The sequence below is a fragment of the Mytilus californianus genome, unplaced genomic scaffold, assembly GCF_021869535.1.
Source record: "Mytilus californianus isolate M0D057914Y unplaced genomic scaffold, xbMytCali1.0.p SCAF_9, whole genome shotgun sequence".
In the NCBI taxonomy this organism is placed as follows: Eukaryota; Metazoa; Mollusca; class Bivalvia; order Mytilida; family Mytilidae; genus Mytilus; species Mytilus californianus.
Genome location: NW_026262745.1, coordinates 39,495,012 through 39,511,522, shown reverse-complemented (window position 1 = coordinate 39,511,522; position 16,511 = coordinate 39,495,012). Strand labels below are relative to the sequence as shown.

Sequence of the window (16,511 nt, the reverse complement as noted above, 5' to 3'; positions counted from 1 at the left end):
TACCAGTATCTGGCTGTATACTGGTAACCTACCAGTACCTGGCTGCATACTGGTAACCTACCAGTACTTGGCTGCATACTGGTAACCTTCCAGTGCCTGGCTGCATACTGATAACCTACCAGTACCTGGCTGCATACTGGTAACTTACCAGTACCTGGATGCATACTGGTAACCTTCCAGTGCCTGGCTGCATACTGTTAACCTACCAGTACCTGGCTGCATACTGGTAACCTACCAGTACCTGGATGCATACTGATAACCTACCAGTACCTGGATGCATACATAACTTCTTATTGTTCTTAACAATATTCAAGTCTTATGAAATTGAAGCTTTTTATTTATCTATTTTGAAAATATCATCTGGTTTTTTTTTTCATACAATTTGTAAATTCTACTTATTTTGTAAAAATGACCTTGCAAATGCCATATTTTTACAGTTGAAGAGCATAAGGTTTGAAATTATTTTCTGAAACATTAGTCTAAATGATGTGCAAATGCAAGATTATTTTGCATGAAATAAGACCAAAACACCATCTATTATTACTTTCTTGATTCATTTTAAGTTTCATATTCTTTTACATGTGTTTTTTATCCAGTTTAAGAATTGCATTTTGACCAACAAGCAGCTCAAACAATTCTGAATAAATTTTTTTGTCATATTTATCTTAATTATGATATTAGTAAAGTATCTTTATTTGCTTAAGGTGGTACCTAACACTACAGGGAGATAACTCTGTAAAAATCAGCTAAACGTTTTAATCACGTTGTATTGTTAAGGAAATATTAAGCTTCTCAATGATCAAAATTAGTGTTTGTCAAACTGCTATATAACCAATGAAATTTTTCTGATAAAGTGGTTGGTTCAAATTTTTTGAAATTTTTATATTTTTGTCAAAGGGTCAAAGTAAATGTTTTGTCAAAATTTTATGACAATTAAACGAGCCAAATTAATATCAGTCAAGGTGTTGGGTACCACCTTAATATGTTCTAGCTTGTTTCTATCGAGAGACTAAAGAATTTGACAATATTTAATTCACTTTACAATTTATCACTGAATTGTAAAATCCGAATTTATATTCATCTTATATGGACATCAATTAGATAGTTTTATTTACAAACAAATTGTCCCACCATAATAGTGGAGTTAAAATTAAACCATGATTGTAAATAAACTTTTACAACCCCCTCTCAACCTGGATAGAGTTAAATTGTAAAGGTATAAATTATCAGTTTTATTGTATTTCTGACTGGGTTTCTATTTATCATTGTATAAGAGGGTTGACTTTTGAGTCATTGCACATCTGCAGTAAACTGTAACTTGCATATATATGAATAAATAAAGAGATGTGAGCTATCTGGCCAATGAGACAACAACCCAACATCTGTTTCTTAGAGGGTTATAAAGCGGATATATTAAAAAAAAAAAAAGATATGAAATAAGAAATAAGATTTTATGATCAACAGAAAAAGTTTTTAGGCTTAAAGTACATTTCTACCTATTTGCATAAACAGAGCAAAGGCACTGGCTTAATTTCAGCGTGAAATCATTGGATCTGAACTAAAAACTGGAAACTGTTTTGCACGAAAATAACACTCCAACAATCCTCTCTTTAGACTGTTTTCAGTACATCAAAGACCTATTTTTTTTAATTTTACATTTATACTGTAAACATTTTTAAATAACTTAACAATCCATATCTACATTGATTAAATTAGAGATTAAGAACTTGTCTAATTGGTATAAGAATTAAGCTCTCTGTCCATTTAAACCATAAAAGGATTTACTTAACATCCACCCAATATTTTGACAATAGTATTTGAAATATGTGTATCTGATTGTGTAAAAAAGATAATTCTTTTATTTGTGAGGGTGTATAGATACCCTCGTGATAACAAAGACCAAACAAATGGTTGTTTTAAAGTCGTGTGGGTAGATGTGATTATCTTAGATTTAGATAGGATGATAATTGGAAAGTCTTTAAAATCCTATGTCTCATGTATTTGGGAAAACTCAATCCACACTGGTTTGGTCCATAAATTGATGGGGTACGGTCATGGAGGTTAGAGTATAATTGTTGAACTGTGTCCAACAAGCTTTATAGCTGCAGGCAGTATAACTTGATGTGATCTCACTGTAGCATGGCAGATACATAGACACACACATCAAAATTAATGTTTAGTTTTGCTGGTATGCTTTGCATACATGTGTGGTCTGTTTATAGAGTTAGATTGCTCAATGAAGCATTTTATGTTTGCTTGTTTGCATTTTACACAAAAAGTATAAATAATTGTTTAAAGAAATGAATAATGTTTTACCTTATAGTGCACTGGACCCTAGCTAAATGTTGCAAATTGAGGGTAATATTTAAAGGCCAAATGCATGCCTTACAACTAATGCAGAACCAAAAAGCTCTGAAAAACAAGCCAATTTCTTTATTTTTGTTGAAATAAAATAAGTACCCAATATTCACTAAGGAAAATTAGCCATTGCTATAATTTGTTTCACTTTAAAAAAAAAACTTCAAAAGGCTATGTGTAATTATTTAAATAAGTAATTTTGTTAATATTCTTTAGAAAATATTTACTATATATATATAATTTATGGCATAGGAAATGTAATCTGCTGAAATGGATGTTCCGTTTAGAAATGCATAAAAACTGATGAATAAAATCCAAAACTATTTTATCAAACAGAAAGATTGATAATATAAAGAGAACAAACATAGCAATATCAAAATAGTTTATATGGCTTTGAGCTGAGGAATGATTAAACAAACTGCAAAATAAATGTTAAAACAGCGAAATCAAAGTGGTTTCAATTGATTTGTAATGTTAACTGTAAAAAGAATTTATAATACGCAGTTTAGCAGTAATATTGAAGGTTGTACTTATTAAATCAATGCATGCGCAGAGACCTACTTTAATATACTGTGCTCATGGTTGATGTATAAACATTCCTCATAACTATGATACATAATTTAAAGTATTCAAAAGTATAATATAGATGAAAGGTTTAAAAAAGATCATTTGATATAAGGACTATTTCTTTTCAATTTGTGTTTTGATCCCAGATCATAAAAAGTTAACAGTAATAGATATCTTGTCATGATGGTTGACATTGTATACTTCTCTGTTTACTCGCCAGACAAATTGTGGAAAGGCTTGGTTGAATGTTGTTTGATTAATGACCAGTGGCAAACATTTCATGCATAGACAGGATAATAGAAAATGCCAGATGCACAAGTTAAAAAGGACCAGAGGTTAACTTTTGTTCGAAACTTCGTCAAAATTTAGGTGCTTACCAAAATTTTCAAATTTGGAATACTACTCATTAATAATGGGACATATTATGGTATACCGTTGTCTGTCGTTCCATCCGTAAGTCAACATGTCAAACAATAACTCAAAAACGCTTTAACCAATTTTCATGAAAGTTTGGTGAATTGTTTATATCAATTGACGTAAGCTCCATTCTGATTTTTATGAATTTTAGATTTTACGTTTCCGAGTTATGGGATTTTATTCGTGAAAAAGGGGGATTCCCATTTTTCGAACAATAACTAAAAAATGCTTTGAGCAGTTTTCATGAAACATTGGTGACTGCTTAAAATTATATCTATTAAAATAAGCTCCCTTGAGTTTTTTTTTTATAAATTTCTGATATGACATTGAGGAGTTATGGAACTTTATTTGTTGAAAAAGCGACGGGCGTATCATTAGCTCATGGCGTAGCTCTTTATTTTTTTTCAGCACATACATTTTGAAATGATCTGATATTCCATTATGTTCTATAAATTTCTTTTATTGTGTATTTAGGGTAAACATTAGATGATTAATCTGAAGTTATATAATCCAGTTATGAAATGAAAGGTTTAATTTGTACTTAAATGTGATTACCACCTTATCAAAATAAATAGATTTGTATGTCCATATATGTCAGTAACCACATGCTTTAGTAGATCCCTCGGAGGGATAGCTGAATGGTCTCATTATGACCTCAATGTAACATTAACGATCAGAGCCTACAGGTATACATTCACATATGAGTGACAAATGTGTAGTCATACAGGAAAATGCCATAATAAAATAATATAATATTTTTTAATTGATATTAGTATATAAATGACATAGACTAAAAATTAAGGTCAACAATTAACACAAACTAGTGATGTGTTCATATTAAATTTACTGAGAAAGCCTGTTTTTAAGGCAGTCTTTTGTTAAGATATATTACTTTCTTGTCACTGGAAAAAAAGTTGTCTAATGGTTAACCATACCGTATGTACATATATGTTCCTTGTCCTGAAGAAGACAGATTTTTGAAAGGGGGTGTGGGGGGGGAGGGGGGCAAAAATTTCTGGATCAATTAAGGGTGAGAGGGTGAGCATAAAGTTTAGTTTGAAAAATTTCTCAAAATTGTATACTAATTCGCCATGAAAAAAATATAAATTTTAATGAATTGAGCGTTCAAAGATCTTTATGTATTCACTTTGAACATGGTCCCTTATAAAGGCATAAAAGCATCTCATTTCTCACCATTAAAAGCTATCTGTAAAATTTTAGTTTGCATCTTCTGTGTAATTGTATGTGCATACATGCATGAATTATGCAAATGTCTGATGATATTGGTTGAATAATGTTTATGTAATATGTTTTCTAACTGTCAAAATAATTTACAACAGTCAAAACAAGTTTTCAGGGCACTTAAATTGATGGACTTGTCAGCAAGTATTTTTTCTTAGACAACATGACATGGTACTGGGATTATATGATTAAGAAAAAGAGGTCTGGGAAAGACTCTTGAGTTTACTATTTGAAGCTATGAACCTAGGATATAGTGTATCACAGTTTAGTAAGATAGTAGGTTATTTTAATGTGAGAAGCATCTATTGTAACATCAAAACAAGAAATATGTCAATGTAATTATGCATCAGCTACGTAAGACAATAGACAATCATTATATTTATTAGCATTTAACACATGATTACAATAAATATAAGTCAAAGTGTAGGTGTTCACTCAAAGGTAATTTATAGGACCCATGACTGTAATATACCACAAACACTCTTATATTACTGAATACATGTAACATACATTTTTTTATGAATTTTAACAAGAAGGTACAAATTTTGAAGAGTTTAAAACTTATAAATTAACTTTCTGATTAGTTGATCGTTTAGCTACACTTAGGTTTGAATTTGTTGATGGACTTCAGAAGTTAAATTACTTCATATAAACCCTCTTGATTTCTAATTTTTTTCAATATAGATCACTCTGTTACATACTTGAACAATTCGAAATCAACCTAGAACCGAAGTCGAATATGGCAATAGAGAATGTATTTTTACTTTTAAAATAGATACGGACATCAGATAAAATGTTATTGACCTGAAAATGATAATAGTCCAATGGAAGTAAATTGCAGAGGACTTTTCAAACCCCAACATTTAAATCCCAATTATACATAAACAAAGTTGACAGAAAAGATAACCCACAGTGATAATCAATGGTCATTGAACAATTGGCCAGGTCAAATGTACATGTTGAAATGATGTCATACCTGTATTTTTATAGTCGGTCATACAAGGGTATATTATGATAAGTATCTAACTTTTCCATTTTCTATTGGTCAGTTGTACATGTATTGTCCGTATTGATGTTTTCCCTCTTTTAAATGGTCGATTGTATACATATATAAGCTTAGTGAATGTCGTTTGTTGCTGTACCGGTATATCATATTTGTTTTTTGTTTATTGATTTGTACATAAATCAGGCCGTTTCGATTTCTTGTATCAATTGTTTTTGGGATCTTTTATAGCTTACAATGCAGTATGGCTTTTGCTCATTGTTGAAGGCCATATGGTGACCTATAGTTGTTAACTTCTATGTCATTTAGTCTCTGGTGGAGAGTAATGTCTCATTGGCAATCATTCTTATATTTATATTGATGTTAAAACTGAACTTTTCCTATGTTTTGATTTACACCTTCTCCAATGGTCAGTAACCCGAACCACAGGCCTATAACTTTGTTTTTATAGAGGGTATTCACCTTAAATGATGCTATCTGATACTTTAATGGAATTTTAAGATTCACATAATCTATGAACTGTATGAAAAAGGTAAGATAGTGTCTTAGGTGTTTATCAAGGCAGAGGTCGAGTACCAGTATGCTTAGTAATACTGAAGGTTGATGGTATGATTTTCATGAATCTTGATTTTCCTTTCTGGATAGAAATTGACCTTTACTTCCCAAATACATGTATAAGTAAAACAAATCATCTGAATGCTCTATAGTTTGTAATTTTATTCAAATATACATATCAGGTTTTTGTCCATTAACATATGAAAAGAAAAATAATATCATGCATATATATTTGAGTCTTCAGATAATATAACTTCCATATTGGAGGTACTCAAGTTTTTATTTCCGTTGCATTGAATTTCAATTACCATATATTAAAGCTTTTTACAGAGCTCTTAGCTCTTACCATCTTACTTTATTTTAAAGTCTGTGCTGTTGGGAAATTTGCAACAGTATTTTCAAAACTTGTAAAATAACCTTGTTCTACAATTTGTCTTTTTTCATACCTTGCAGTTATTGAAATTGGTTATCATTAACAAGTATTTGAGTATAAATGAGTTATAAGAAAATTGCTACAGTGTGGGAGTATTTTACTAAATGAGAAAAAATACTTGTAGACCATGAACATTTCAGAATAATTTAGATCAATTTCAGTTGTAACATTTAGAATGTTAAAAAGAGCCCCAGAAATAGAAATATTAAGTGCTGGTTTAGCTGGACAACTAATTATAATATTCTTTGTTTTTTTAAATATTTGTTCAAATTCCTTCGTACATGAAATAGTTTCATTGCACAGAAAACTAAGGCTTTCACTTTTGTCATGCAACAATATTTAAACCACTGAAAAATTAATATTTGATTGTATCTGATCCTTGGATAAAAAGTATGTTAGTCATTTGGTTTGGAAAATTGATCAATAAGATAATGATGTGTTCCAATGACAGGGAAAAGTCTATTTCTAATTCTTATGTGAATTGGCATTTTATTACTTACTCAGCTGGTATTTTACATGTGGGTTGATTACAATAAGACCATATGACCAATAATTGACAACTAAGGTTAGTATATGACCTAGAAACATGAATTTAAGCTGATTTTATTTCATCTGCATCTAATTTTCTTTTTGCCAAAACTTATCATTTGATTAAAAAAGATAAGATTATAATTTTCCTGCAAGTACCTGTTAGCTTGCCCAACTTCAGAATAGGTTATATTTTGCAGGTGAATGCATCACAATAGGGTCATGTACAATTATATCCTGACAGATTGATGACCTTGACTTTTGACCTTAACTAGCAAGAAAGCTTGTCTAGGCCTGAACTTTGTAGATCTTTTAAATCATATTTTAATTGTCATGATATTCCAATATTGAATGATCTAAGGTAATTAGTAAATTTAGAAATCAGAGTGTACATGCAACTGTTGGTCAACAGACAAAAATGTGCCAGTGGATTGCCTTTCGGGGAATGAGGGGGGGTCGAACCTTTATCAGGACTCCGGGATCGGGTGTTTTTAAGTTGGGATTTCGGGATTGATCCTTTCGGGATCCGGGAATTCTTTTTTCGAATTTCGGGATGTCGGGATTTAAATTTCTTTAAATTCTGGACCTCAGGATTTCATTTTTTTAAGCCCGGGATTTCGGGATCAGGACCCCTCCGACCCCCCCCTTGAGAATGCTACATGCAAATAATGTGAATCACTTAAACCAGTTCTTATTACTAGTGATATTTGTTTATGTTCTTTAAAAAGAAAGTTTCCCCTAACTTTAACTTGAACTTTACCTCATTATTGGACTTCTTTTTTTGTGATTTTGTCATTAGAGATATATATAGAAATTGTTTATGATTATCTGAATATCTGTTGAAAATCACAAGTCTTCACCTTGGCTTTGCCCTATGTTTGGATATTCAATATGTGTTCATGTAATACCATACTTTAATATTGATCCTCCATATGTCAATAAACTAGATAGATAATTTGTCTTTTATTGGCTCTTTTTATCTGCTGATAGCAAATGATATATGGTCAGTATCAGAGGGTCTAAAGGAGGCAGTCTATGGTATGTAACAGTCATTGATTGTGGGTTTTGAGCTGTCCAGTTTCAAGGGTAATTAAGTATCAGATGGCATTAGGACAGACCTGTCAGCTCTAGGATGAAGATGGTATTGACAGTATTAGGACCTCTCGTGAAGGATCATAGTCACTTCTAGCATGCAGTTGATATGGTAGACATTTAGTTACTTTTTATAAGTACAATCTTTTCAGATGGTCTTTAAGAGATCATGTCCAGGATAAAAATTGTACAGTCAATATCAGTACGTCATTAAAGGGGGGTCTGTTCCAGAACACAAGTAAAAAGATCATCATAAGGTCTTAAAGGAGTTAAGTAACAAATATCACTTAAGAGGAGTCAGATCCAAAAGTTGAATGGTCAGGTCATTATCAGGGGATCATGAGGTCAGTTCCAAGTTTCAGATGGTATTGTTGGTTCCTGTCTGTGATATTTGTTTTTCATTTATTATTTTTGAAATTTTGTCACATTTTGTCGCGTCAGGGCCTTTTATAGCTGAGTATTTTTTTGTCAAGGGCTGTTTGGTGACCTATACAGTTGTTAATAATCTAAATCTTTTTGATTTTGGTAGATAGTTGTCTCATTGGCAATCATTATACCACATCTCCTTATTTTTATATTAGTATAAGAAGGTCATAATAAAGCAGCTTATTCCAGGATTTTTGGATTGATTTAAGACAGCATCCCACTTTTAAGACCCATTTGTTCCAGGTTAACAAATGGTATGATCAGTTTCATGTCGTTAATTGCCATTAAGCATAAATGGGACTTGTGCAGTTATACTAAATGGCTAGCAATTAAAACAATTTGCTGAAAACTATCATATTTACCATGATGCTTGATATGAGATTTGATGAGAAGATGAGCATAAAGGCATTATATACATACAAATATTCAATCAACTATTCCTTACTGTAGCTTTGTTCAAACTTGATAATTGAGTGAAAAGTTGGTTGAATTTTCAAAGCGAAAATAAAAAAGTCCTTGCAGGTTAAACAAACTATATATAATCTTAACTATGACAAAATTTGTCAATATGAAAATGGCCTTCAAAATTAGGGTTTGTAGACTGCTTTCTTTCTAGTCCTTGGCTTTTATACTTCCCTGGGAGTTTATTCCCTACTTGACCAAAAGCTGAGCTAAACTAATTCTCATATAAACAGAAAGTACAATATACTTAAATACTATTTCCTCTATTATAAAAATTAATCCTTTTGGAAGCACAATATAGAATTGTACCTCTAAGTTCACTTTCCTTTTTTGGAAATAATCATTTTCCTTTTCCTCATTTCCCACTTGTTTCACTGTCTTTTGGGTTGAATAGAAGCAGGAAATTTGATTAGCGTATTGAGGAATGTGAATCACTTTTAAAACTTGAATATATAATAAATTTTCAGTGAAGATCAAGTCACCTATAGCGAAAGGTTTATGCAGAATTTTCCTTAAAAAGAAAAACAATGGAAATTTTTCAAATCATAAATATTATTTGACATTGTGACTGTAATAGGTATGTATAAATATGGTAATTTCACAAATATTGTAAATCAGATGAATAAATTTTGTTTTGCTTAAAGTAGGCAGATTAATCAATAATTTTACTGGAAAAGTCTGAAATATTTGGTGGCCTAAATTGGACTTTTAACATTAGCTGTGATTCTTGAATGGTGTCATATATATGAAGTATGCTTCAATCTTATTAAAAGACTCATTATTGAAAAAGACAACAGAATATTTTTTTTCTAAAATAGGGTTCAAAGTGTAAAAATTGCTTTTTTATGTTTACATGTTGAAGGGCTCATATAGTCTAAGTACAAGTCCAAGATAATAAGATAACATAGAAGATGTATTTAATTACAAAGAAATACTTTTTAAGATCAGATATGATAAAACTTCAGTGAAAGTTTTGTTTCAGACATGGCAAAATTATATGTACCTAGAAGTGTCGTTGGGTTAACATTCTACAATGAATGCAAAAACTAATTTTTCTACCTATGTCAGATGCTTTGTCTTTGAATCACATCTTGGTATTTACGGCTCCTCCCTATTTTACATAGAACCTGCTTTGACAAAATTGTTACATTAAAAGAAGAAAAAATCTAATTAACATGTAACATGCATGTATCATATACTATAATTGATTTACCATAAAACACTTATGATGCAGAGAATGAATTAAAAGGAAAACACAGTCTTTAAAAGGGAGTCAAGGTTCATGAAACATAAACAGTTCAGCTATTGCTGTAGAATATGTAGAACATTTTTGTTTTTTTTATTATACTTGTAAGTTAAGAAAAACTGCCACCATGACCTAAACTAATACTAGTCAATCATTATGGCAGCTTAAGGTTTGCATACTCATTCTTCTGATGTTTTTTTGTTGTTTTTTATTTTTCACTTTTATATTTTTTGTTATTATAGATTGTCTGTTGCCTTCTTAAGGTCAAGAAAAAGCATATGTCTTTTTTGTGTGTGTTAGAGAGTTAGCTTTAAGAAAGGTGAAACAACCAAATATTTTACAAAGACTATAATATAGGGGAACAATTTTGATCTAATGGTACATAACCCAAAAACCATTTAAAGTGGGTTAAGGTCATACATAGAATAAAGGTTCAACAGGAAACCTTGAAATAGATGTATATTTTTTATTGAATTGTTTTTTTTTATTGCACCTTAGTTTAACCTCTTTTCTCTGAGTTCAAGTTAAGAGAGAGTTATGTCCCTTTCAGGCATACATTTTCAAATAGATTGCAAAGTTGTTCAGACATTTTATTTTATTTTAAGTGTTTCCCAGACCTGAACTCTTTTGATGCTTATATCCTGTTCATACTAAATTATACTGTTCATATGTGAAAGAAAAAGTTGCAACCTATGATTAAACTACCTCAAGGTTATGAATGATCACGCAGTTATTCTATCGAATTGTGCATAATCCAGATGCAGATCCAGGATTTTGAAAAAGGGGGAGGGGGGCCAAATGGTAAGACAACATTGTAGGAGTGGGGCCAAATGGTAAGACAACATTGTAGGAGTGGGAAAAGGCTATGCATTTACCATATATGTAGCTCCATAAGGTGTGCCGAAGTCCCCCCCCCCCCCTTTTCCCACTTTCCCAAATCTGCCTCTGATATCTCAATCACAGAATGTATCTGGAAGTTAAAAAGCCTCAATTTAGTGTTCACACATTAAAAGAATTGTATTTGTTTGATATTACACAATACATTTAAGCTTATCTTTTTTTTTTATAAGAATTATCATTTGACCTTAAGGTGACAAATTGATATAAAATGTATACAATGCACTTTCCGAAAAGAGGGACAACTCCTGCAATTTCAACTCATAGTTATAAAAATAATGATTTTTTTTTCATTTACTCATGTACTTTGATTTTTTTAAACATACATGGTAAAAAGTTATTTTGTCTGACTATGAGGGTTACCTGAGGTAGAGATTCAGTTTATTTTATATCTTCAATTATTAGCTTATATCAGATTATCAGCCGACAGTCAGTATGTGTTTGTCTTTTATCCATCTTGAACGAAATACATCTTAAAAAATAAACATCAACAAATATTTTTACACAAATTCAAGATTTTATCATAGTATGCATGATATTTATAACATGTTGTTTTCATTTTTTGCCAATCTTGCTTTGGTCCCGAAGTAACTGTCAGATTTTTATATCTTTAAGTATTTTGACCAAAATTAGATAAGTAAAAAAGAGTAACTTGCATACTGATTTTAAAGAGATTTAACTTTACAAGAAGAGAAAACAAAACAAATATAACTTTTTCAATATGAAATAAGATCTGACACTGAAATAATTCCATTAATAAAAAAATGTGTAATAGATAAGTCTTGGTGTTTTATTTCATGCAAACAATATTTAATCGATGAAGTTCAGACATAATAGATCATTGTTAAAAAGTCACACTTTAGTCAGGGGAAAACCCAAATGTAATGTAATACTTAAAGAAATCTTTATATAGTCATCCTAGATATACAACTTGGAGATTTTAAATAAAGTCAACAAATTTATGATATTGGTTATCTCTTTAATATTTGAAGAATTCTACTCCAGATATTTTATTCTCAAAGTTACCAAACTTAACATTAAATGTCGGTTAAAGCGCTCAGGTTATGATTTGTTATTGTGCGCATATATGCAGACTTCAAACTAAATCTACCTACTTACTATCTAAAAGGGAAAAGCACAGAAAAAATAGAGAGAGGCATAGAGAGTTATCAATTTTATTGATTGATTATAAGTTGCTTGATGAATGTCCAGCACCAAATATTTGATGCACATTCAAAATAAAAACAAGTTAGCAACAATACATCAATTGGTAGGACCGCTGGATGTAAAGCAAGGAACAATCAATCAATCAATTGATGGAATGGAAAAGTAGATGGACTGGTATAATTGACAGTGACTGACAAATAAGACTTTCTTGTAAAAACTAAGGTAAGCAGGGTAAAAAAAATCCCCCAAAATAAAAGAAACTTTCATGACTGTCAAATATTTTTGAAACCTTCATTCAATGAACTCTTGAAAAAGGTTGTTTATTTGGTTAGGAACAAACCTCTCAAAAAGTTGTTTTTTAAGATCATTTTTCTTCTTTATCAGAATACTTTGACTTGTGAACTTCCCATTTGTCTAAATATTGTTTTAAAATTTAATGGTATTTTAATGCTTCAATATTTTCTTCAGTAAAAAGGTCTCAGATATCAGTATAACAAACATATACTATTTCTATTATGTTTGTTTCATGTATCTTGTCAACTAAGATTGACAGATGGACAATAGTATATTCTGCTGACAAGAGATGGACAAACTTACATACATATATTTCTGGACATATTTTCACACTTGTTAATGTAAGGGGGGATATTAATTTGTCGGTAAATATGAATGTTATGACTGACTAATGAGGAAGATTTCTTTTTTCACTGACAGGTAAAAAGGGGCCAGTATTTAGGAACTTGAAATATTTTGAATATATTGTTTGTGTTATAAAATAGCCTTAAACTTTTGTAAGATCAGAACCAGTCTTATTCACCATAAATTACTAAATCAATAATTTTATTGATCATTGTTTAATACTATCTATTTCTTTTGTAAAACCAGATAAGCTTGTTATTCATTGTAAACAATATCCCCTCTGGGACCTCCAGGTAAGAATCAGGTGTACCAGAGGTCATATGTCAAGAAGATGTGTCTTAAATTGATCAGTTTGATTAGAAAATTACCAATTGATTGTAAACATTTGCAATCCTTTAAAACTTAAACATGGTCAGACACTTCATGAATTTTGTATCAGGTTTACTCATATAGTCATGTGAGCAATCTATTTATAGATGTATGATTAATCATCTTCATGATTATTTGTTTAAAATACTGAGGGGTGTGTTTATGATTGATTCTGAAAATAAGATAGCAGTATTATTCAGAAGATATTGAACAATTGGAGTTTTTGTATTTTTAACTGGACCTAGATATTATGTGACAGTTTGTTTATCTACACCAGAGGAAAAAAGATAAATATCTGAGGAAATTCAAATAATCATTAAAATTTTGTGGACTAAATCTTTGAAAATCATCATATTTTGTGACATTTGTGGATTTTTGTTACCAAAAAAACCTGGTAAGGTCAAAAATTGTCATGCTATAATACTGTAATAAGATAGGACTTTTCATTTAAATCAATATTACTAAAACATTATTTTCTCAGTAATATGATTATTTAGAATGAATTTGTCATTGGTAGTATTTTAACCATCTGTCGCAAGTTCTGCAGATCCAACACTGCAATATATTGCTGTCTGTTTGTAATATATCAAACTATTTATTTACTATTTTCCTGGTATTTGTTTTCAATTATGCAAATTATGCAATTTACTGTCATGCATACAGAGAGAGGAACAAAACAATTGAATTGCATGTGTGACAATAGGTAATATTGCAGACAAACATGTCATACTAATTTCAATTGGTATGTAAACAATCCAACATATGAACCAGATATACATCATATGATGCATTCTTTAAAACCAAGCAGACCTGAATACAGGAATTTGATGATCTTTGATCTAGTGGATGTCTGGACCCCTTAATTGGTCATCAAGTACACCAAGGCTAAATTTTGTTGATATATTTTGCTTGTATGTAATGAAATAATAATTTAAAAAAGCCAGAATATACAAAGGTGACATTCAAAACTCAAAATTCAAAGAGAAATTGACAAAAATCTGTACCATGTATCTCAAATGCTTGCCTCTCAAAATGTACCCTTCTAAAGTGGATCATAAAGCATAAAAGTGAGAATCAGTTACTTTAAACAAACTTATTTTCCCAAGTAATTTACAATTATGCAATTTTCTTAAGTAGAAAAACAATGTAAATCTTCCTTATATATAAATAACATATGTCAACATAGTAAAAACATTGCCAAAATAAATCCCCACATTGTACAAAGTCATTAATAGAAAGGGCTAACTGCAAAAAAAAGTATCCAAGAATAAAAAAAAGTAGGATGACAGTATGTATTCTTTTGATAGTTTAAAAAAAAATCCCCAGCTATTACTTGCATGCATGGTCACAATTTTTAAGACACTCAGATGGATCATTAAAGATGGATCATTATACATATTTATAGCTAACATAGGAAACACCCTGATTGTCAATAGTGTTCATATGTAATAATCAATGATATTTTTGAAGTGCAGAATTCAGTTCTAATCTCCTAGTTTTGAGTTTTGACAAGTTATGTGGATGTCAGACTATAATAGTTTATCTAGTACTGTGCTGAGGGCCAAGGATGAACTTCCTATTGTGTCATAAGATGTGTTTGGGATGTTGATAATGTTCAGATATGAGGCCAGTTTGTTCTGACTGCCACAGTTTGAGATGATATAAATGACCTGTGTGTAACCTAGATAATAATAAAGCAGCTGTGGAAACCTTTATCTGTTTCTGTATACAACTTCATGACAACCCCCTATTTTCAAGGAAACAACCTGTATCTCTACTATCTATACTAATTCTGTAGGTCTTTTTTTTTTTTACCACATTCTTATTTACAAAGATCAAGTATAAGCTTTGTCAATTTGCCTCTGTGAGTCAGCCATATTCAGTTTTGATATTTTCTGCAGTCAGTGAAAAGAAGTAGGCTAAGGGTAGTGAGGTTTACACAGATTTGGGAAAAAAGTAAAGTTCTGTTTTAATGAAATTCAAATACTCCCAATCCTATATATACTTCTTTTGTATTTATCAGACTAAAGAAATGAACAGTTTTGAACCATGTATTTCTTTTGTGTAGGTCAGAATGACATTTACAGTTGGCTCTTTTCTCTTAGATACTAGATAAAATGAAATTAGACTTCCTAGACCATTTTTCAATAGACAGTTTCTGATACTGGTAATGTATGATCACATTGCAAAGGAATAAGACTTCTGGAAAACTGTTTTATATTAACTCCTGTGTTTTTGTTTTTAGATGATGGTGGATGTGTTGCCAACAGAGGTAGAGGATTTTCATCTCTCCTCTCCCTTCTTGTCATCTGATTCTGAGACAGAAGATGATTCCAATGGTTCTTACAGATACAACTTGGACAGCGACACCGATATGTCTCCTGACTCTCTGGTAGGTTTAATCATGGAAATAAAATGAAATGTCAATATAATACTTCCATGGTTTAATATACAAAATAAATGACTGTGGAATCTTGGGATACCTATTTTTGTGTATTTTGTGGGTAGATGGAAACCACTAGACGGAATACAGTTTTTTGTTACGTTGATATTTATAAGCAAAGGCATAAACTATAAATTTATGTAACCTTTACTAAACAGCCTCATTTTCAAAATCATGAAAATTGGTACCCACAAAAATAGATGAATCCACATTAAATACATCATTGAAATAAGTTATTTCTAGGACACAAGCAACTATTTACAGATCTGTTCGCTAAGGGTGTGGATTTGGAAAGGAGAGTGGTTGGCATGCACCCCATTTTTTCACAAAATAAACAAGAAAAAATACCTGAATACTTTGAAAGGTAATTTTGACCCCTAAAAATTTACTTTAACACTTTGATTAAAAGGTCCTAAACACTAGATTGTAATTCCGGTCTCATAAATATAAAATACAAATGTAAAAATATATAAATAATATTCATTCAAAAAATAATTCTGTCCACATTTTTCTGTATGAACATTATTATATTTGGTCAAAGGGAAATAATCTAAACAAAATATCTCTTTGAACCATTTCATTTCCAATGATTTATTTTTGACTTGAATATGCTTGCATAAATCTTCAGCAAAGTTGGAAATGATACATGTATATGTATAAATGAATT

General features: G+C 30.7%; 1 protein-coding gene across 7 annotated transcripts in view; it reads left to right on the top strand.

Moving 5' to 3' along the window:
* Window positions 1–16,511, top strand: part of LOC127715340 (ETS-related transcription factor Elf-2-like) — a 98,682-nt gene that overhangs the window by 29,731 nt on the left and 52,440 nt on the right. For all 7 annotated transcript variants that reach the window (XM_052221378.1, XM_052221376.1, XM_052221374.1 and 4 more), the window contains one exon: window positions 15,647–15,793. In XM_052221378.1, the coding sequence (XP_052077338.1) occupies window positions 15,647–15,793 (147 nt within the window). The remainder of the gene's footprint in view (window positions 1–15,646; window positions 15,794–16,511) is intronic.